Source organism: Cygnus olor, chromosome 1, assembly GCF_009769625.2.
Source record: "Cygnus olor isolate bCygOlo1 chromosome 1, bCygOlo1.pri.v2, whole genome shotgun sequence".
Lineage (NCBI taxonomy): Eukaryota > Metazoa > Chordata > Aves > Anseriformes > Anatidae > Cygnus > Cygnus olor.
The window spans coordinates 3,528,803-3,552,417 of record NC_049169.1 but is presented as its reverse complement, the minus strand read 5'-3'; the positions used below and the strand labels follow the sequence as shown (position 1 = coordinate 3,552,417).

The window sequence follows — 23,615 nt, the reverse complement described above, 5'->3', positions numbered from 1 at the left end:
ATACTTAAAATTGTTTATAGTGTATGCATGACTGATGAGTAAACTTAGGGCATTGTGCAAGTTAACCGATAAAAACCTAAACCCAAGGATTAGGTTTCTGTAATTTCATTATCTATGAATTTAAATTAGTGACAAATTTACTTCAAATTTCAGGGATATTATGTGGTTAAACATAATAATTTGTTTTAGTCAGTTTGAAACAGCCTGAACTGAAAAAGACAAATATAATTATCATTCCGTAGGATGTTAATTAAATATGGGAAAGTTTGCAGGTGGAGGGGGGAACTTGAGGAAGAATGGGTGCAATGTCTGGAGAACTTGTGTTGTTTGTCTTCGTTGCACGCGTTAATGATAGGCTGTAAATACTGTTCCATCCTTGAAGTGTAAAGTACCATGAGATTGAGAGCAGAATTCTGTAAATTATTGTGAAGGTTTCTAAATCGTGGCAGTTGCCCAGCTTTGTCTGAAGAGCTGTTTGATGTGCTTGTTTTGAAGAGTCTTATTTTTAGAAACCTCTGTTCAGATGACCTTTCTAAACTCCTCTGATATAAATAAGGAGAGCCTACATCAGTGGGATGTAGAATACATTGTTTTGAGTGATTATTTTTAAAGCTGTGTAGAAAGGTAGCTTGTTAAGCTTCTTGAACCTCAGAATTTGAAGACCCTTTGTGTCTGCTTAATATCAGCAGTTCAGAGCCTGAAATAAGAAATGATGTGAAGAAAAAAAAAGTGAAGAAACTAAGTCTTTTTTTTAACACTTCCACATTCCTTGAGATTTGCCTCATTCTGCAAATATAGCTTTGCATTGCAAAGATGTTGCATCTGAAACTCTCAGAAGAGCTGTTAAAGACTACTTCATTTGAGCTACCTTCAAACTAATGGACTCTGCATACAGCCATAGTCAGTGTTTCCATGATTGGTGTCTCTGGATTGATAGAAGATCAGTCACAGCAATGCTTGGGACTTAATAAGATTTGGTGCTTTCGTTTCTCAGCTCTTCTTAGCATTACAGTTTTGCCTTTTTTGTTTTACTCTTTATTCAGGTAGATCTTTCCCTGTTGTTCCTCACGTAGTAATTATATCAAACATCTTACAGCTAGGCTGTTGTATTAAGGTGAAATAAATCTGCCCTTCCAGAGAAGATGGAAATATTTTTGTCTGCAAGACAGATTAAGGTTGTCTGGAGCTTACAGGACTTGAGAGGGATGCAGGCCTATTGTCATCTCCCAAGATTGTGGTGTGCTGGACTGGACGTGTCACTTTATTTTGAGCATCTTCAGCAGTGCACCTTCACTGACAGTGCTCTGACTGGAGTCAGTGCATTAGTCTACGAAGTTCCTTTTTTCTCGGTCTAACAAGCTTAAAAATTTCTTCTTCAAAGAGAGTCTTGATTGCTGTGGTCATCTCACAATTATATGTATACAATCTATTTCTCCCTAAATGGAGAAGGGCCCTAATGCAGGTGCCTTAATTTTGACAGTCCCATGATGGTGGTAGTTTGGCCTCTTTGAGGACATGATTGGAAAAGAGGTTGGTCACCCACCAGTTTGTGTTGTTTACATCAGGTATTTGGAACAGGGCAACAAGATTTGAATCGGTTCCTTTTCTGCTCATGTTATGTACTTGAGTATTTATGCTTATAAATTTTTCCTAAAGAAAGAGATTGCCTTGTTTGTGGATGTTTTATTATCTTAAAATATAAGCACTTCAAGAGAACTTTATTTCCTAAGGGATAAAGTAAACCTAATGAGGTTCATAATAAGATGGAGCAGCTTATCTAAAAGGGAGAGTTCTCCTTCCAGAATAAACCTCTCCAAATATGTTGACATAGTTGTTGTTTAATGGATGTACATAAACAGTCAGTTTCTTGATCTGCCTCTCGTTTGCGTAGGTTCATTACTTGTTTGGAGGGAATCCCGGCAAGTCCTGCTCTCCAAAGATGAGATTAGATGACTTCTGGTCTCTGAAGCTCTGTCGACCTTCAAAGGAATACCTGCTAAGACACTGCAAATACCTCATAAGAAAGCACAGGTATAGAAAAAAGATGTTTCACATTTTTCTTTTCAGAAGCCCTTTTTTTTTTCCCTTGAAGATGCTAAAACTTAAATACCCTGTAAATATCACTTCACTGATTCAGTGGTGATCTGCAACTTTGCTGATTATTTTTAGTTAAGAAAAAAAAAAAAAAAACAAACAACAAAACAGTTCAACATTAAAAGTAGTAGAGCAGGGCTAAACGAAATTGTGATCATTGACTTCACTCTGGTTTTACTATGTTATTCTAAAACTAAAAAACCAAGTCTGCCTATTGTGTGGAGAGTAATGGAGAATTTTTAGATTCCGTTTTCACGCTGCTGCTCATCAGCATGTGCTTCGGTACTGTCACCTCCCAAGAAAAAGGAGTGCTTCCGAAGCAGTGTGCTAGGAGATAGTAACAGCTCACAAGAATGCTAATGAAGTCTGGGGGCTGAATTCCTTTGCACATCTGAGACTCCTCCACCGTGAGGTCATCAGTGTTTCTCTTTCAGAACCGCTTGAAAGATTTCACTTATGCAGAGTTCATAAGTACTTGCACTCAGGATGTTTCAGAGCTGCCTTATATTTGCTAAGGGGCAACAGCTTTTAAAATCAAGCTCCTGTTGTTACCTTAAGCAAGAAACTCTAGCAGTTAGAACCTTTCAGGATTCAGCAAATGATTTGAAACCAATAAATGCCTCTTTCTGCATTCTTGGTGAGAGTACTTTGTTATCAGGTCCTGCCAAGAGTTGAAGGTCAGTTTTTACTAATGGTATCTTTTGAGGCAGCAAGCAAATTGCTATACTCAACTCACAGTTGCTGCAGCTGGATGAGGCTTTTTGCAGGTTAGCGATGCATTAGATAAGAATACCTACAAAAACAAATCCAAGTCTTGCCGGTAATCTGGGAGATTTATTAACTCCCGTGGTAGTATGCAAATGCAGCTGTACTGCCTCCAGAGACAGCTCTGAATTACTTGTTTTCACTTGCATAAATTGCACTCAGAGTAAATATTGTTACGTATTGTCTGGCAGAAGTTGAGCTTTAATGCACCATTTTCCCATTTCTTGGGGTATGTGAGGGAGCCAAACATGCCAACTTAGAGCTGGTATGATGGCTGCATTGCTGGAGCTCTCTGGATTGTGACATCATCATCTAAGAAAATCTATATCAATGTTTGGAAGAAGTAGTGTTTAATTGCCAAAATGTTATATACATCAGGTAACAGACATGGTCTTTGCATTCTGTGGACAAAGTGACTTGAATTTTGAGATGATTTTGGAATTTAAGCTACAGATGTCCACCGTGTTATCAGTTGGGTAGCTTTAATCTATACAGCGTTACCCATTTTTTTACGTGAAATAACTTGTCAAACTGGCAAAGTAATTAAAGTATATTATGAATATACTGCATTCTTGTAAGCTTGTAAGGGAGTTGATATACAGCAGTAAAGTAACCAAGAACATGGTTTTTAAGGTCCTTGTCAGTGGAATCCAAAATTGTTTAAGTTATTTTCAAGGAAAGGCACGTTGGTGATTCAGGTGACGACAACACGGAGTTTAGTACTGTACTCAGCAGATAGGTGATAGGAGGAAAAACAGATAATGTTAAACCTCATCCTTTTTAGGATTATTCACCCAACTCAGCACTGTAGGGAAGCAGCTCTGCCCACTGAGGATGCTGAGCCCAGAATCCTTTTTGGAGTGTAGATGGCTGCATGTGTTTCTTCAGGAGCTTACAGCAGTTAATGCTTCCCTTTATTCAGAGACAGTGAGAAAATAACACTGATGATGCATAGGCAATTTTTACATATGTGTTCTCTTTCCGAAGGTGGGATATCAAAGTATAGTACTTATTTTTCACCCCCATTCTTCCCTCTTCTGTTGTCTGGCAGAGGTGGGAAGTATTCTCCATCCCTTTCCTTGTAGCCAGGCTCCTGTGCGGTCAGGAACGTAAATATCCCTGGGGCTGCAGGGCTCGAGGCTTGTTTGTCTGAACCGTGCTCCTCGTGTGAGGTGCTGTTCATACTTCTACTTATGGGAAAATTAACTACTAAATGTTTTATGCTTATATACAGCACCTTCTTAATATATATGCTTTCTGGTGTTGTAAGTAAGAGCATAGTACTTTGCCCCTGTAACTCCCTTAGAGCCCCCAAAAAATACTCCTCTGTGTTTCAGTCTGGCTCGACAGCACGCATTCTAGCAAATATGAGGCTGAGCTGCCCTTAACACTGTTTTGTTTGGAAATATTTGGCTGAAAGTTTTGTAGGGTAGGTTTTGCTCTGTGTAGAAATAGCCGTATTTAGCCCTACAGGAAATAGTTGTGCTCAAGGTTTGTATCTCTTCTTTGCAGGTTTGAAGAGAAAGCTCAGACTGATCCTCTCAGTGCACTGAAGTACCTACAGAATGATTTGTACGTAACTGTGGATCACTCAGACCCTGAGGAGACAAAAGAGGTAACAACAAACGATCCTTGTCTTATAAAGAAATGTAAACTGTGTTCTCACGTTCTAGCACAGATTTTAAGCCTGTTACATTTTGTTTTTATTCAGTGTGAAAAGCTCAAACGGTGCACGATGCTTTGCTCTATCATTTTCTCCACACTAAGGATCACACTGCTTTAGAAACAGGCGTTTTGCAGCTACCCATCCAGATAAAATAGGTTTTGTGCTCTTAATAGCGAAGACTAGACCTTTGTTTTAATTCCAGCGTACTGGTGTGTATTTTGGGAGCTTTAATTGAAACATAAACTCACTGAAATGTCACGAGTCTGTGGTTGGCTGTGTGGTAGAAAGTGAATAGAAACTGCTATTCACGCTGCATTTTGGCTTGTCAATATCAAATAGTTCTGGGGGAGGCAAGGAACTTTTTTTCTCAATTATATCCATTTCTGGAAGTAGGTTGTAATGCAAGTTGCTCGCTAAACCTTAAAACTCTTATTTCCTCTGTTTTGAATATTATCCAGTAGGCATGTTCTTTGATTTGTTCCAGGAATTTGCTCCCACTTCCTGTTTTGATTCCATTACCGCAGTACGTGTCACTTTACAGCAGGAATTAAAGAAGTAGTGTAAAGTGTCAGATAAGGTGGTTGACTTGACTCTGCCATTAATTTCCGCGTGGAACTTGGGGCAGCCAGCTGGATACACAAGCATTCGATGCTGTGGTCAGGTAGATCAGGAGGAAGAGAGTGCATTACCCGCTTTGGAAGTGATTCGACAGCTCCTTTCATCAAATCGCAGTACTAGAATGAGCTCTGTTACTCCATGCTGGGTCTCTGAATTAAATCACTTAATCTGCTGCTTTTAACTCATTACTTTATCAAGAGAAATGATCTTTATACAGGCACAAAAAGTTATTTTAAGGGGAATAGCTTTCTTGCATAAGCACAGCATAAAATTGTAAAGTTACCAAAAGGAAGGAAAAAAATATTTACTAACATTACTGATCACATTTGACTGTTGTAAATTCTGGTTAGGCTTCATAAATTTCTGGTCCAATGCAACATGCAATTGCTGTGCCTGCAAGTTTTCTGTTCGGTGATTTCTCGCTGAGCCTGTCCCATATCTCAAGTACTTTCACACCTTTTCTAGCTATTTCTGGCATAGGAAAGACATAATTATTCCTCGTTTTCTTCAGCTGGAAAAGGAGATTTTTTCCCATGCAGCACACTTCAAGGAGGCTCAGCCCAATTCTGCCCAATCTTACCAGTGTCATAGCACTTTCTTCTTCCTATTTGAACCTGCAATAACCTGTAACACACAGTAATGATTCTGGTGCTCTCCTCTCACCTTCTCCTCTGCCCCCTATGACATAAGACGATGCCCTGTGTTCTCTGCTTTGCCTTTCTCTCTGTGGCACGTGTTCTGGTAGCCTCCTCATGTCTGTGAAGGCCATGGGTGTTGTTGGCCAACTGCTCCTGAAGATATCCTACATCTCTTGGCTGCTTGTGCCTTTCTGTTGCTGGAACAGAAAATGTTTGTGGTATGACCAACAAGCTCCTCTGCCTTTAGTACTGTACCCAGCAGCCCAAAGGAACTGTCATTAGGGCTGTACATTGTGTACGTAAGGGATAGGGAGTCCCTTAATTCTCTACATTTGATATTCCCAGTTCAGTCTGTAGCACTGAATTTGTCCACCTTGTGAGAATGAATTTCCTGACTGCATGGAGTCAAGATTTAGGGTAAAAGTAGCTTTTTCGTGCAGGATTCAAACAGAATAAAAAGTTGATAACTAATTATTCCTTTTCACAGGACTTACTAGTGTTCTGCACATTAATGATCTAGCATATGAGCGGAGGTAGCTCAAACCAACTGGGTGAATATGGCGACCCCTTCCTCTGCAATCCTAATGCCCGACCCAAGGAAAATTCAATAGCTTCTGTCTGTCCTGTGGGCCTGCAATCTATGCTTGCTGTTCGGCAGAATTAAAGCTCGGTTCCAGCGGTCTCCTAAAATCATTTAACAATTTCTGGGAGTCTTTCTTGTTTGTTTATTTTGCAAAAAGTAGTTGCTGGTCAAAAAAGCTTTGACTTCTGGAGCTTTTTGCGTTGGAACCGATCTGCCTGGTCAGTGGCACGGAGCCAGCCGCCGCACTGGTAGCGACTGGGTGTATTTCCAGTTGACGTCAATTTACCTTCCGGTTATCACATCGAGTTGGCTTTTTGCTCTGGCATTACATCTTCAAATAGCTCGTGTGCTTTCCAGAGGACTGACGCAGGCTTTTTGGATTCCATATCAGATTTCAAGCAGCAATTTGATTGTGCATCTCGGCGCAGACACCTACATGCTCTGTCTTTATTTGTAGTTGAGATGGTCGTAATTAATATCAGGGGCTATATATCCGATTGTCCTGCTCTGTGCAGACTGCAACCATTGAACACCGTGTGGCTTCTTAGTGTGGCAAGTTTTAAAAGAAATCGCCTTCCTTTCTGCGTGTTCTTCTCCCTCTCTCCAGGCCTGCTGTTAAATTTGGAAAGGACAAAACTGTCTGAGTTCATACCTGACTTTGCGTTACGGTTCTCTTAGAGACTGGTCTGTGGGGTATGATATTACAAGCAGAATTTCACTTCAGGGTAAGGCTTACTTGTTTTATAATACAAGTAATTTCTTCTAACTTTGTTAGGCAAGTCTCTTCAGCTGTTTTGAGTTGGATGCCAAAGAAAATAAACAGACTGTTCTTGAAACTAACTTTGGCGTTCGTAACCAATTTTGTTTAAAGTAGCATGAGTGATTGACAGTAGGAACATACCCCCAGATTTTCCTTTCTTTGTTGTGAATTTTAGCAATGTTAACGGGATGGCAGTTTTACTTCCTTTTTTATTTTTATAAAAGGAAGTCATAGATGCCTGCGAGCAATAGGTGTCTCATGGGTGCTTGCTTTAGTGGCCACAGGCTGTATGCCAGCTCCAGCTCTGCTGTTGCCCACAAATGCAGATCCAGTTCTCTTTAACTGTATTTCTGCTTGAAATCACTTAAATCTCTTCAGTTCAGTGCTTCCAGATCAGTCCATCTTTGTCATTTACTGGCTGTGGATTAATAGCTCTGATGCTTTATGTAAGGAGCATAGATCCCCAGAGCACGTGGAAGTTTGTGCATTCTAGTTCATGGGGAGATGAAAGTCATATAAAAAGCTGGCATTGGTAGTTCTTGATTTAAAAAAAAATACATCTGCCAGCATGGGTGTTCTTCTGTTTCATATACAAATAGATGTACCTTCAGTGATAGTTTAGATATTCAGAAGAAGCAGCTTTTAAAGACATAAGGAAGATCAAAATGGGAATTTATAGTGAATTCCCAAGTTTTTAACTTAAAAACATGTGCTATTAAAGCATGAAAACATCAGTCGATCACATACAAGGCTAAAAACAACGTGTTCCTCGAATGCTGGAGGGATCACACCCAGAACACTGCTGCTGCTTAGTGGTCTGCAGAAGAAATGAAGGTGCTGGAAAAAGTGACCAGTGCTGCCCTGTTAAAGGGGAGTGAGATGATTTTGTACGAGATCAAGATTTGCATAGAGAATTCTACGCTTGGTGGAGAGAAGATTTCAGCTGGATCCTGTGATTGCCTTTAGATACAAGTAAAAGCTGCATTCTGTTTTTCTTGGAGAAAGGGAGGAGAAGGAGCAAGGACCTGGAGGCCAATTTGAGGCCTGACTAGCTCATAGTCTGGGCTGGAGGCCCCTGTTCGAGGCTGCTTCATACTTTCCATTCTTGAGACCTTTTCTTTAATAAACTTGCCAGATAAAGCCAGCGGAGCCCAAAAGTATTGTTTGGGTCTGCGTTAGACTGAAATTTCTGGGAAAATTTAAGCCCAAATAGGAAAAATAGTTCTAGGAAGGAGCTAAGAAAAGCACGCTTCTGTTCTTCGTGTCCTGCTGTGATTCTTTGTAAAGCCTCAGGGTCTGAGTGCTTCAGGAACAGAGGTTTTGGAGCCAAGGAGCCTTTGAAAAAAGTGTTCAGCCCTCCCAGACTTCAGCTTGTGATGGCTCCATCCTCAAAGAATTTGAGCCTCTTGCTTCTTCTTTGTGCCTGCACTGCGAGGCACCGTCCCAACAGAATGGGTCAAAGCAGAGAAAAATTGCTTTCTGCTGTGATCTGAGCGCTCAGAGCATGCGGACGTTGGGGAGGAGGAATTAGGTCTGATTCATGCAACCCGCCAGGTATCCCAGCCGGGAGTTATTTGGTGTTAACAGGAGTTATTTGGTGTTAACGGGTCTGTTTGTGCAAACAGCACAGCAAATAGGCTAAAACCTGCACGGGTTGCTACATGGTGGAATTGTTTTTTTTTTTTTGCTTCAGGTAGAAACCAAAGTAAAGTATGTGCAGCACTAAAAGAACAGTAATAATGGAAACACGAAGGCTGTAAGTCGGAAAATGCTGGAATTAATATTACCAGTGTTGTCTTAATTTGTCTTTAATGTGGTTGATGAACCTTGTGTTAGTTAACCAGATCAGTTTATCTCTAAGGAACCCTAGTCTCAGCTCAGAAGGTGGGTTGGATCTCGGAGAGAGAAGTTAATTGTGTGTAACGAAGGGAGCTGTTCTCTTGTGAATGGAGGCTTAATTTGGAGTAGCTGAATCCAGTGAGACAAGGGGGTTGTCGGAAGAAAATGGGTGGCGTCGTGACGAAAGCAGTTGAATGCTTCTGCTGGATAATTGAATTCTGGTCCTGCCTCTGTAAGAGAGATGCTTTGTGACGTTAAGCAAATGGCTTTTCCTAGATGGTCATTAATCGGGTCTTTCATTCCGGTACCCAGTGGGAGAGGTCTCATGGGTGGTTTGCTCAGGGCTTTGCTCTTCTGGCTCTAACTGAATTCGGAGGAAGGTGTTTGATACCAAATGTTTTGAAAAATCAAATTCCGGTAGTTTCACATAGCAGACCCAAAAAGAATCAGAACTTGAAGTGCTATCTGGCAGGATAGAAGTTAATACAGTAGAAAAACTAATGAAGAAAATAATTGCTTTAGAGCACAGTTTGAGCTGCGTGGGGGAAAAAACAACTGCATGGGATATACGCTATGAAGAGTGTGTAGGGGACCTGGTCTTGAGTAAGCCACAGCCCTACTATGCATGGGGGAAAAAAAAAAAGAAAGGGCCCTTTGGGAAAACACCACAGGGCTAGCTGACATTGTAATGCAAATGCAGAGTGAGCCAGCTTAAGCATCAGTGCTGTCTGTAATTGATGTTCATAACTTGTGTGCTTGACTCTTCTATCAGAAAGTGCTTTTAAAGTGTGAGATGATGCATAAAACACCCTTTTAAAGCAAATGAAAACACAACAGTCAAGGTTAACTGAAGTGCAGCGGCATCAGGGAAGGAGACAAGATATTCCTTCCCCAAAAAGCTGGAGAGGAACTCGTAGCAGTGGAAATTGGTCACGCATGAGACGCACGTGAAGAGACGGGAATACTTGGCAGAAGGTTTGATTTTTGGTCTCAGTTCAGCGAGTTCCTACCTGGATCCGACTGTTTGGTCTCTTAAAGCTGGGCATGCTGAGGCCTGGGCCTAAGCAGGGCTTGGTTCTGTTTCCAGCGGGATGGCTGCGGTTGCTGGGGGAGGAAGGAGCCCCTCGAAGCATGTGGCATCTGCCCTGTCCCTGCCGAGCTGGCTTAGCGTGTCACCAGGCAGCTGGCAGCAGGCCCCTGAGGCGGTTGTGTGCCGAGGGGAAGGTGGCCAGGACACGGCACTCGCAGTCAGAAGGAGCATGGGTTCAAGCCACCGGTTTTATGGGAATTTTGGAGCTGTTTAGGCTGGGCTTCTGTTTACGTACGGTACTGACGTGGAGCCAAGTTGCTCTAGCAGCGAAGTACTGGTGTAGTGTTGCAGTCCCTTTTGATTTCATGTAATCAGACCTCACTGAAGAGGGTATTTAATCAACCTCTTCCCCCTGTTCTGCAGTCTGTCAATTCTGTATCTTCCTAACGTGTTCTTAAATGTCTCTATTGATTGCTTTCTGCGATAATAGCCTCCACAAAAACCTGCAAATTTATTCCAGCACCCTGGTAAGAAGGCCTTACTTTAGGCTGTTCTTTTTCTTGATGTCATACTGAAGTTGATCTTACTGATTTTTTTTTTTTTTTGTCTCCTTGCACTTAGTTGTAGATTTACCTTTTTCTAGGTGCCTTTCACATCTGTGACTTGTTGCTGTTTCATCCTTGGACATTCTTCCATGGAGGCTGTGCAAACCTGACTCCTTTTAACCTGATTAATAGAGCTTGAGTTTCAAACCACTTGATTCTTCTAGTGCTTTCCCTGCGTGCTGCTAATTGATATAGGGCATCCAAAAGTGGTTGCCTTTTTGTGGATGAGAACTTAGGAGCCTTGATAGCCGAAGGAGCACTTGATTTACTTGAAGACCTACTCCTTTTCATGCATTTCCTACTGTATTTGTCACTTTTGCAATAGGATGATACTGACCTGTTACAACTCCTGAATGTGTCCTGCTTTGTCTGACTGATTATTCCTGGTGTTGTTGGTTTGCGCTTGGCCCTAGTGAATTGCATCTTGCTCCATCGTTGTAACTCGGATGAAATGGAAGAACAGGCTGAAGGCTGCCTGCTACCGTGCTGGCAGCTTGTCTGGGCACAGTGTGCGGACTGAGCGAAGGTGTCCTGTCAAGCCAGGTTACCCCTGCAAACCCTGGGGTCCTTATTAGAGGGCTGTTCCTTTCCCATTCATGGCACTGTTTTGGTGTCAGAGCATTGATGGCAACTCCCGGTAAAGTTATCTGACCTATTTGCCACTCCCTGCTAGCTTAATCTCAGCAAATCCTCGCTAATTTGCCGTAAATAACATACAAAAGCATACAAGTGCTATGGAAGTCAAGATGGAAAACGTCCGAGTCCCATCCCTAGGGCCTGCTGCCCTGCTGTAGAAGAAATTAGAATGAAGTGATGCAACCCATAGTTGCCAAATCTGCTTTGGCTGCTACTTGTCACCTTCTCCGTCGTCTGTTCCATTTCTTCTTGAAATTGAAGTTACAATGATGGATATGTAATTCCTGGCTGTTCTCCCCGCCCCTTCCCTCAACATATATTTGCTTCTCTTCTGTTTTTAGCCTCCTTTACTTGGGCTGTGTGCTGTAAAGACGCACAGGCAGGAGACAAAAGACTGCAAGCCTTTAAGGGATTGGCTAATTCTTGGAAGAAACATGACAAAGCGCTAGGCTTTGCTGTGACACGAGGAACTGCAAACAGCAGCTGGGGGCGGAGGAAAGCTAGTGCTGCCTGTCTATCAGCAAGGCATTAGGGGAGAATAAAGCTGTGAATGTGTTACTTAAACCACTTTCACTCTTGATTCTGATGTTCCCAAGCAAGGGACTTTTTCTTCTTTTTTTAACTTAAAAAGACCTTGCCTCGAACAAGCTTGTGATGGGAGCTGCTCTGGCAATTCAGAAAGGTTATCGCCGTTTAAGAGCTTTCTCGGTGTTCAAGAAGTTGATGCTGCACTTGAGCAGTTAACCTGTTTTTGTGCCATCTAATCTTTCCTTGCAGAGACTGCACCACACTCATCTCTAGGAATGTTGTGTGAAAGAGCTTACCTGACTTCTGTGCTCTGATATCTGCCAAAGAGGCAAAAAAAAATGTTAAAAATACATATAAAAATAAATGTTAGCGCTCTCCTTGTCAAGTACCTTTCATTGAACTGATGCTGGTCTAAGCAAGACCTCTTGGAAAAACATCCAACTTGTGCTGCCGAGGTGACAAACGGTGTTGCTCATATGAAAGCATAGCTGTTATTTGTATGCATGTCGCAGTAATTCTGAGGGTTGTGCAAAGAAAACCGAGTAATTCTAAAGCCACCTGTACTGCTATGAATCTTTTGGTGTTTTTTTCCCATGCAGTTAATAACACGTCTTTCTTCTTCCACCTCCTCTTCTGCAGTTTCAGCTTCTTGCCTCAGCGTTATTTAAGTCTGGCTCGGATTTCACCACTCTTGGTGAGTATTGTGTAGCAGAAGAATCCTACTAAATATGTTCCCTCTCATAAAGATCATTACTGTTCATTTCTGCTGTTTTTTTTATATCAAAAGCTGACAGTTCTTGGGAGTATTGTGAGCCCTTTTCGGTTTGAATATGCGAAGTGCCACATTATAGGCATTTGAGAGGGAGTATAATGACCAGTGTCCAATGCCTCGAGCCCATATTTAAAACATCTGTCACCAGTGGTTTTAAATCCGTGCCTCTGGGGAGTATTTTGTGTCTCTTATTACATCTGATGCTTTACTGTTACCCAAATAAACAGAAGCTTTGGTCAGAATAAAGTAACTCCCGTCATGTCACTTTGGAATCTCACAGCATGGCTACGGCTCTGTTTGCTGGGATAGCTGCAATTCCTGGAGTAGTTTGGTTCGCTCTGTTCTTTGCAAAACTAGTTCTTTGGGCAGAATGTCAAGACTGAAGACAGCAGTGGCGTTAAGGTCTGAAAACAGGAGGTCTGAGCCAAAGCCATAATTTGTTTTGCTATTCTATCCAGTTAACTCTTCTCAAGGGTTCAGATGTTAATCCTGGGCAAGCTATAGGAAGACTATTGGCATAATACATGTTCTTGTGATTGTGTTGCCATCCCTTTACCGAGCTCTTCCTAGGAGCGTGGATGACTTCACTATTTGACAAACATAATTCCCAATCTAAGGAACTGAGGGAAGGAAAAAGCCACTGCTCTGTCTGCCCCGCTGGATGAGGAAGCTCTGCTGAGTTTGCGTGCTTTGGAGGATGTTACCTAGTTGTTGCTATTTCTTAAAATACGGATTTTTAAAGAAAGACAGCACTTGTTTCAGGAAGGCTTGCCCTCCCCTCCCAACTTCTAAGTGCTCTAAAAGATGAATTAGTTTATCCTGCAGTAACACCGCTGTGTTTTACAGTACAATGCTGTAGTCAGAGATTGGCTTTACAGATAGGAGGACACATACATCAAGTAGTGCTGCTGAAATAAAACAACCAAGCCCTCCTTGATTTGATTAACTTGCTTGACTTTGATTAACTGAAGAGTGAATTAAAAAGCATTCTTCTGAGATACCAGTGATTTAAGTAAATACAAAGCAGAGGAAATCGTTGCATGCCCGCTCTATTGTTCTTGCTGTTGATGGTTTAAGTATGGGGATTTGGATAAACAATGCTGCTGCGGTAGACTAAACCCTCCCCTGTCGGGAGGAGGCACTTCACAAAACGAGTTGGCGAAGACCCTGTGCCAAGACTCAGGCTGGGACCTCAGTGCAGTCCAGGGATTAAATAACAGCTCTTAACTTGGGACTCCTACCATCAGCAGAGCTTGCCTCGAGAAAAACTGCAAGCAGCACAAGTACCAGTTCTGGCTAAGACAGCCGTGAGATAATGAGGAGAGCCTGAGGATAGAAGAAACGAGGCACCAAATAAAAATAGCTACAGAGATCTTGTTTTCTCGGACATCAGAGCTGTCCCCTGAGGACTGTCGCTTCCCCAATTTCTTCAGGACTGTCCACGAGCCTGACAGCCGTTTGCTTATTGCTTTTTATGGAGTTTTAATTTTGGTGTTGGCTTGGGGTGACACAAGCTGTGTGTGTGTAGGCATGTAGTAGGTGGGATGGGGAGCTGGTGGCCTTGTTTGTAGGATGCTACAGATGTGAGCTGGGCTGTAGTGGGGAATAAAGCCGTTAATTAACGCTCATCGTTGGCTACAGCGATGTATTCATGGGCAAAGGGGTTAAAGCAGAAGCAGCGAATAGTTAACAGCCATCCAGAATTGAAAACTGATGTATCCTGCAGCTAAACCGAGCATTTAAAGCAGTGAGTGCTGACGAGCTTTCCCTTCTCTTCCTCCCCCAGGATTTTCAGACGTCGACCACACTTACGCGCAGAGAACTCAGCTGTTTGATACACTAGTCAACTTCTTTCCGGACAACATGACCCCTCCGAAAGGCAACCTGGTAGACCTCATCACGCTGTAATGGAGCAATCACTGGACACGTGGAAGAGGGGAAAAGCATCCATTTTCAGTATTTTAATTTTTTTACTGCATTGATTGACTGCTGGGATGAAGTTATATAGTAACCCCTAGGTGTTTGAGAGGGGTTTTATACTTGTATGGTGAATCCCTGAAGCTTTTCCCTTGGAGTAGGTTAATAAAAATGTAACTGACATACTTCTGACTAAATACATATATTTTTTCTGACTTTGAATTTTTGAGTTAGCAAATGTAAGGAGAAAAGAGGGGGAAAGAGAAGAAAATAAAACCCCATCACGCAGTGATTGTTTCTGCCTGTCGGGAAAAATTGAGATTCATGGGCTGTCTGGAATTAAAGATGATGGGTTTTATTTTGGGTTTCAAAGGGAGAAAAGGGAGAGGGGGTGGTGGTTCTTTGCTCATGTAGCTAGCCATGATATATTGTTTTGTCCTACAACTTCATTCTCAGCAGCTGAATAACTTGGCAGCAGGACACTGGCGTGTGTTGAGGTAATAGTAATGTATGTGTCTCGAGTCTTGTAATCGCAGCGTGTCATGTGAAGGGAGCATGTGTGACAAATTGTCTGTCTCCTTGTCTGAGATCCTGGCTGGCAGCAATGTCAAATCGCATTTGATATCCATTTCAAACCCAAATACCTAAATGCCTAGCTTCCATTCTCTGGAGCTTTCCACTTAGACCTGACAGACAACTGGGGGCTCTGGAGAAACTGTCAGAAAATGGGAGTGCTGGGGTTGTCCGCACAGGCTCCGTTTCAGGGATCGCTCTGTTCTTGCTGCCGTGCTCTCCTGCTGAGAAACTTTGCAGGTCCTCACAGAGCTCTGCAGAACTGGGTCTTCCACACTCACACCCAACCACTGCAACCCGACCCCAGGTTGGGTGTAGGATTTCTGAAGCAGATTGTCTTCATTTACATCCACCTTATGCTTCTGTGTGCGTTTGTCAATGTGTAAATGTAAAGAGGTTTGCTCCAAACAGCTTGTCTCCTCTCTGCGTAGTGCAGCGTACTCACTTTTAAATGCATTTTAGACCTCAGTCTGAGCGTGAGGGAGGCCTTTCTAGCATAAACCTCTTCAAAAGCAAGCTGATGCATATGTATAGAAAATATATTCTTCCTCGCTGAAAGCCTTCTTTATAAATAAGGTAAGGGCTCGGTGCTGCACTATGAAGTGGAACGAAGGATGCGCGTACCCAGCATTAGCAACTTCTTGCATTCAGTGTCAGTAAGCATTCAGTACAAACTGGCTGATGTAAATATTTGTGTGACTGCAAAGCTTTTATGTCCAGAAATGTTCATGCCGGTAGGGTATCATTGCTGCACTCACTATGGCTACACGGCTCCTGTTGAACTTGATGGAAGTCTTGTGTGTGCAAAGACGATTTGGACTCTTGAAATAAAGAGTTAGTGAAGTGTCTTTTTCAGAGCTCGAGTGTCTGCTTGCTTTGATTGCGTTGTACTGCCTCTTTATCATGTTCTTTGTGTGACTTCCGTAGGTCTGGCGCATTAGAAATAAATTGTAAACCTCCATACTAGTGATTAATCACCCGGAAAGGAACAACACGATAGAGGTTGGGCTTTGCTGTGTCTGCAGGGAGGGCTATACAGATGCAATGCTTTTAAGTAACCTGTAACTTGAGGCTGTTTAGAAATTGTATACTTTGGTGGATGGCAAATCAGATGTCTGTGGAAGAATCCGCTCTGTACATAGTGCATAAAGTGAAATCTGATTAAATTGTTTCTTTGAAACACGGAATTTTTTTTCCGGTGACATGGAAAGTTTTAGGTCACTGCAAGGTTTTCCGACGTGCTAGGTTTGCAGATGCTTTGTTATTAACTAGTTAGAGTTTGGGATACGAATGTAGTTACCAGTGGTGCTAACCCTGGGGGAGTTTTCCAAATTGAGTTTTCCACCGAGGTTGAGCTGAGCCCACCTGGTAGAACCAGCTGAAATACTGCAGCCCGTACTTATATTCGTGCACCTCTGAGCCTATAAAAATAGCTGGATTGAGGAACCATGGCAAATAGGTGGTGGAAGTTGAGAAATGCTGAAGGCTGTGTGAATAGCGTGGCTGCTGAGCTGGCTGGTGTTAGAGAAGTTTGATCAAAACTCACTTTATCGGGGTGCACGCAAAGCCTGGCTTGGTCACTGTGCTGTAGCGTAGATGAATTCCTTGTCCAAGCTAGGCGAGCCTTGCTTCTGTAGGGCGGGCAGTCCTAGCTAACGAGAGCACTTCAGGATGATCAAATATTGACCTACCTTTATCCCGAGCCGATCGATTTCATCTCACATGAGCACAGTTTATGGATTACAGCTGGTCATTAACCAACAGAAACTATTTGCTCAGCTTCGGAGTATTTGTGGAGCAGCAGAGGCACCCTGTGGCCAGGGAAGTTAATCCAAAGCAAAGGCTGCTTGTGGCTTTGCCAAGGGTGTTTCCTGGTTCCGTGTCCTTAAATCGAATTACTTCGTTGCATTGCTATATGCTACACTACCTGATTTTAAAACCAATTAAAAAATTCTGAGCAGGGAAGTATAAACTTCCTTTCAAAATAAGCCAGTTATTAACAAGCAGGCACAGAGAGTTTGATTTTAATTGCACGCAGATCTTTAAAGATGTTGGTAGTGATCCAGGAAAGTGTTACATGTGACCATTAGAGAAATGCTGAAGTGCAAACAGAAAAGAAACCTGCTCAATCTGAAAAGAGCCACCTGAAAATGTTTCCCAGCACAGTGCATGCAGTTACAAACATGCAAGCCGTATCTGAGACGTTTTCAAGCCTCACCCTTACTGCGTGCAGGCGGTAGCAGAGTCTGCTGCTTAGCATAAAGACAAGCACACTACTTGCCTTTAGCTTATATAAAGAGGTGACCTTGTGTGTAGATTTAACACTGCATTATCTTTGCATTACAATAGTTTAAATTATATATTAACTTACAACATTATTTTGTGGATCAGCTCTTTGGAAAACATTTAAGTATTCTTTATGGGAATCTGTACCTGTGATGTTGTCCTTGAGAAATAAAGCCCGTCAGGTTTGATTTTGGCCACTCGGATTAGGCAAAATTGTATATCTTAATATTTATACAGCCCCTCGTGGTAGTCCTAAGGCAGAAGTCCTACAGGGTTCTTCCAGAATGACTTGCAGGAGGGAGAGCTTCTACCATAACATGAGTTGTAGTTTTCTGGCTGTTTTAAACATAATGTTTATAATGTAATTATTCTTCCTTTTTGCTGAGCGTAATGAGGAAGGAGAAATTTTGTCCTGGACAAGTCCAGTTTGCCCTTTCTCCAGGCAGCATCCCAGAAGTGTATTTAGGCAGTGATACCCAGCCACGGAAATAATCATCGGGGTTTGGTTCTGTTTGCCCAGGATTGCCCTGGGCGCACACAGGCACGTGCTAGCTCAAGGACTGGGCTTGGACTTTATGCCCCTTTCAAAATAAGGGCAGGGTTTGGCCAACTGAGCTGTGAAGTCCCAATTTAAAAGATTTTTCCCTGTAAGGTATTTGTCTTGTGCAGTATCAACTAGACTGAAATAAGGGAACTTTCCTATAAAACATACCGCAGCTTACCTGCATCAAGTGTGTACTGAAAAAAGGTTGCAGTGACGAGCCTAAATTAAATTGCTGATTTCTTTTGCTCACTAATTAGAACAACCTAGCCCGAAAAATTAATGACGGAGGAGTCTGTTAGTAAGTGACTCAAACCCACCTACCTGCAGCCATGCAGGGAATTTCAGAGGCATGGGGCTAGTGGCGAGGGATGATGATAGCTTTATCTCTGTTTTTCCTTAATAAGCAGCCACAAGTGCCAGGGTCTCCATTAGCTGCTTCTTCCAGAACAGACTCCTTCCACAGCAGAGTAATTACTCTGCAAGAGTGTTTTCCGCAGGGCTTTGTGGAACAGCTGGTTTCTGAATCATTTTCCTGATGCGTGCACATTTTTAGAAGGGAGTTTTCTTTGTCGCAGCGCTCTACGCCCATCTCGCCCTGCCGTGGAAGCTTGCACTTGTGAACGCTGCAGGCAACGGGCGATAAATTCAGAGCCGGGTTCTGGAAAACACTCGAATCATCTCGTCTTCGTTGGCTCTTACTCTAAGAAAAGTTAAGTGTTAATGTCACTTGTTTTAAAGGCAGGGAGGTGGCAGGTACCTGTAATGCTGTGCCTTTCAGGATGGAGGACTGACTTTTGTAGAGCTCCTTGAGTTAAACTTTTAGTGTGGATTAGCTCTGAGCAACCTTGGGCTTGGATGCTCCTACATCTCCCTACGTGCCGTAATTCTGTTGATGTAATGCTATGCTGCTTTTGAGGAAAATGGCAAAAATGTTATATATACGTTCCCAGATATGTTTCCGTTCGATACCTTTGTATTTAGAAGTGGGAAGACGTCTTGTGAAACCTCGAGTCCTGGTGCATGCTTCAAATTTTAGCCTATTAGTTAGGATTGTCTTGGGGTTGAAGAATATTTGGCTATTGTCAAGAGAAGCCCTGATGGTGAAACTAATTAATGTACGTCTCTGCGAGTGCTCGTGCTGTTTTGTAGCTGGAGCTGTCACAGAAGCAGAGGTGGGCCCACTTTAAAATACATTTTTTGCTGCTGTGATAAGGAGAAATTAGCAATGACAAAAAATGAGCTTGGCCAATTCTAGTGAGTGTACGTGACGACTTGGAGATGTCTTATTTTGTGAGAGTTTAAGAACAGCAGCGATGTTGTTTGCTCTTAGTACAGATTAGTACATGAGCTGTAAGTATTGTTAAAATATAAATGTACTTTTGGAAGCTCGTTAGTGTATTTAAATGCCTCTGGGTATGGTAGCCCTGATCGTATTGTGATGTGGAAAACATGCTAGAAATTCAAGTTGTGGTCATGACTTCTGGGCAAAACCCCTGTTTTACTGAAAACTTCCATTTTAATGAGAAGTCGGAGTGGAATGAGCAGTGTACTGTACTGGAACCAGTACAATAGTACGTGGCTCAGTGCTTAGATAAATTGACTCCACGTGCTTTTATCTGTAGGTAAAGCATCTAAACCCAGTTTCAGAGTGGCTGTGGAGCCAGTTAACGACTTGTTTGTTGACGTTTGAAAGGGTCGCACCAGAAAATGTCATGGTTGATGCCAGGAGGTGGGCATTTTTTGGTGTTCTGGCAGAGCTCAGAGAACTGGATGGAGTTTGGGGCTATTTATGAATGCCTTGGTTGTATACGTAACCCTCTGAAGAGGGGATGGTGGTCATGGGGCTGTACATAATGTCAGCTGTATGGCTTGGGACTAGAGGTATGCATGTCAGCATCTTCCCCAAGCACAGTTCATGAAGGTAGCATATTGCTGCTGTCCCCTTTGCTTTCACGTATCTGAACTCAATTTGTTGGTGTGATGGTCTCCAAATACTTGCTGTGACCCAAATTCAGTGCTCTCCTTCCCAATATAGCCACGGACTTGCAGCAGCTGTCAGCATATCACTTCAGCACCTTGAAATCTTAATTTATACTTGGTGGAGGCAAAGGTTTGTGTTGTCTTGGCCTCCAGCTGTTTGCTCTAAGGCAGCACAGCCCTTACTGATGACCTGCAAAGTGCACGTACTTGAGTGCTGTCAGAAATGAGTTGGTGTGTCCAGTTCTAGCGTGGCATTGCAGTTCATTCCCAGAAGAAAAAAAAATAAGTGTGGTGAGTGAAGAGCTGAAGACTGGCTCTACCAGGTTAGCTTTTGGGTTCTGCTGCTGTTTTAAAGGAAAATCTCACTCGTGTGTTTGCTGTCCAGCAAAATGGGCAAAGCGTGGTCCCCTCAGGGTGTTCACTCTTTTTTCCCACCTGATTGTTCACTGCGTCCCAAACAGTCTGTGCCTCCGGATTCCCCTAAGGTCCATGGATAAGGTGGATGAAGCATCTCCTGAAGAATTCAAGGAGACTGGAGCTGGGTGGCGGTTAGGAGGCATCAGTTTCTGCACCACCGTCCTCGAGCTGCTTCCTTTGCAAAGCTCCTTCCTTTTGCCTCTGAAGCAGCCAGGAAGGATCTTTGTGAATTAATGTTCTCCGCTGCTCTCCTTCCAGGGGGAGCACGGGGTGCTGCTTTCCCAGCTGCAGCATGCTCCTAGTTTTCTGTCCGCTCTGCCAAGCCAGTGGCTGGGGCTGTGGTGAGCCTGCCCTCCTGTCTCAGCATCACTTCTTTTGTGCAGCACCAGGAGCGTGGCAGCTGCTTGACGGAAGGAGAAGGCGATGATACCAACCCTCCCAACTTCACCCCAATAATTGTTGTAGGGTTTCTACCTCTCACTTTTGTAATCCCGAATCTTTCACCGGCGTAGGCAAGCAGCAGGTAGCTGGGGAGTCTTTTATTTCCTCTGTGTAGCAGGGCAGAGAGGGAAGTGGACTTGGATAACGCAGTAGTAGCTCATGAGAGCGCATGTTTAGGACGTGATTTCTCTTTTGTGGAATGATTTGAAGGCTCCTAGGTAGCTCTGCTATTTAGTGCAGATTTCCTTCACGTGTCCTGGATCCTCTGGTTCCCTTTCAAATGGATGGGATGCAAGACCAGGATCTTCTAGTCATGGAGCTTCGCATTTGGCTTTGTCCCTCTCCATCCCCCACCAGCATCAGAGAGAGAGAAATGCGTTGAACAAACTTTCCTAAGGTCCTGCCCCCATCCCCCATCCCCCCGCAGTCCCTCTGCAGCAATTTCAAGGAGAAGCCAACTGGCCTTAAACTCCTAAATATACCGGGGCTGTGCAGCACAGTCGACTATCAGACCGCGTCTTGTGGCCTTAAAAGTTTGTTAGAACCTAAAAATGCTCTCAGCTTTCTTGTGGGGTGATTAAGGGAATTTTAGCTACATTTTATCTAAGAAGATGGTGGGAAGGCTAGACCAAAGTGGTAACCCCAGTGGCTGCAGTCTTCTCAACTTTCCAAATACCAGTGGACAGGTTTTTCTCCCCAGTGATGAGAAAATAAACTTTAAATAACCTGACTTTGTAACGAGCCGCCCAAGGGACCGAATCAATTCGTATTTCACTGCGCAGAAAAGTGCTGCAGCATGTGACCGGGTCTACTCACTGAAGAACCTACTTTGAGGCTGAAAAGTGACTTTTTTTTTTTGAAGCCTAGAAAAAAAACCACAATCTCAGCTCTTAAAAGAGGCAAGTGTCTTTTTATTCATCTGTGTTTCCTCAGTTGCAAGTCAGTGACTTGACTGCAAAGCATCAAGTCTGAACATCTTCTGAATCCTTGTGCCCTGCAGCAGTGTGCGGCAGTCCGAAGGTGACGGCCTGAAGCACTGCAGAGAACTCCGATGTTGATGCCAGCTCCTATATTGACGTGACTATTACTTTTTTCTAACCACAAGATAGCTGTTACACCACTGACTTAATTTCCCCTCTTATCTGCCTTGGTAAGTGGAAAGGCACACCAGCAGGGGATGCTGAATTTCCTCTCTTCCTCCTCGTTCTTAGCCTTCCTCCCTCTCTCTCTTCCCGTTGATGTTTTGACATGCCAAGCACCTCTTGCTTCTGAAGCTGTGGTGCTGGAAAACAAAGAACCTAGCTTGTAGGAGCTGTTCCTAACCACCAAAGCTGTATTTCCTGCTGTCTTCCAGCGGGAAATGATGGGGTGCTGGGGAGACCGTCAGCCAGAACAAAGAGCTCGATAAAACAAACGTGCCTGCCGTTGGGAGACCTGAGCCCTGGGGGCCCTGAACCTTGCAGACCACGTTGCCCAGGGTCAGAAAGTTAATTCTCTTTGGTCTGTTCTCAGTTAACTGGAGACTATTCCAGTCCCGGTGGGGTATGTTTAGGTGCTGAGATGCAGCGTGACACGTTTTAGAGGTATCAAGGAAGCTTGGTAAACGCTTTCCCTTTGAGCATTCTATTTGGAAACACTAAATCTGCCTCTCCTCATAGTGCAGGAGCTTGGGGTCCTGCAGACTTGGGTGTCTCTCTGAGTTTTCCTTGGTGCTTGTGCTGCCACTGGGGTCTGGGACGGCCGAGAGGGCTGGCAGAGAGCATCCGTGAGGCAAACATCGGCTGTGTGCGTGGTCCAAGAGCAGCTCAAATATCAAACCCTCCTGCCTTGGTGGGTACAAGCTTTGTTCCTGGACTGTGGTGATTCTCCATCCTACCTCTTCCAGCTAAATGGGTTATTTCTGTTCAGCCTGGGCTGTTCGTTTGCTTCCTTGGCATAATTAAGTCACCTTTGGTCATTGCTGGGTTGACGTGGGAGCTTCATGCTGTACGTAAGTGGACGAGTGCTGCGAGGAACACCTACTGTAGTTATGTTGTATGTAATGTACATAAGGAGAGAATGTATTTTGTTCATTTTTCTTAATAAAAATGTATATGCTAGCAAGGGTGTTTATCTTAGATCTGTTTTAACAGCGCTTGCTTCCGAGGATGGAAAAGGAGCCGCGAGCACCTCGCACGAGTGGTGCCGGAGCTGTGAAACCGGGGAGGAACAGAGGCTGATGCAAATCGCTGGCTTTTAATACTTAAATTCCTTTTTTTTTTTTTCCCTCTCCCCCTTGCATAAGTGGAAACTTTCTCCATCCAACCTTGAACAAAATGTTTTATTTGGGGCACACGAAGGCAAATGGAAAGGTCGCGCTTCTGCCCTCCTTCGGAGGATGCTCGGCGCAGGGGTGCCAGCTTTGCTTTCGCAGCCTGACCCAGCCGTGAGGTGGGCGAAATGCAGAATTAGGGGCACTAATAGGGGACCTCTCCCTTCCCTCCTCAGTCAGAGTCGCCCAAGCATGCTGTAGCTGCTTTGGCTACCCAGGCATCTCGACCTCGGATGGTTGCGACTCAGTCAGCTTCGTGCTGACTCCAAGCACCCAGAAGAAAAAGAGAGATAGGGGGGAACTTTATTTTTTTTTTTCCTCTGATCCACCACAAGGTGAGGCAGAACAGCTTTGATGTAGCTGGAAAAAATAAAAATAATAAAAAAAAATCCCTTTGCTCGGAAAAGCCCATTCCTATACAATGAACTCCCCTGGGGTTGGTCCTTCAACCAGGGGGGACCAGGAGGGTGATGGATGCTCAGCTTGGCTTGGAGCAGGGGGAAAGGTGCAGGTTTGGCAGGCTACGGCCTTCCGGGGTCTTCTAAAGGCACTGGGGACTCCAACAGGCAGTGATGGAGCTGCCTCACCCACACCAGCTGAGCATCCCTCCCT

The 23,615-nt window shown here is 43.6% G+C and overlaps 1 protein-coding gene across 1 annotated transcript in view; it reads left to right on the top strand.

Annotated features, from left to right (window-relative positions):
* Positions 1-14,634, top strand: part of MKLN1 (muskelin 1) — a 94,319-nt gene extending 79,685 nt beyond the window's left edge. The window contains exons 15-18 of the mRNA XM_040546282.1: positions 1,892-2,031; positions 4,372-4,474; positions 12,402-12,456; positions 14,321-14,634. Of these exons, the coding sequence (XP_040402216.1) occupies positions 1,892-2,031; positions 4,372-4,474; positions 12,402-12,456; positions 14,321-14,442 (420 nt within the window). The 3' untranslated portion in view covers positions 14,443-14,634. The remainder of the gene's footprint in view (positions 1-1,891; positions 2,032-4,371; positions 4,475-12,401; positions 12,457-14,320) is intronic.
* The last annotated feature ends 8,981 nt before the right edge of the window (positions 14,635-23,615 follow it).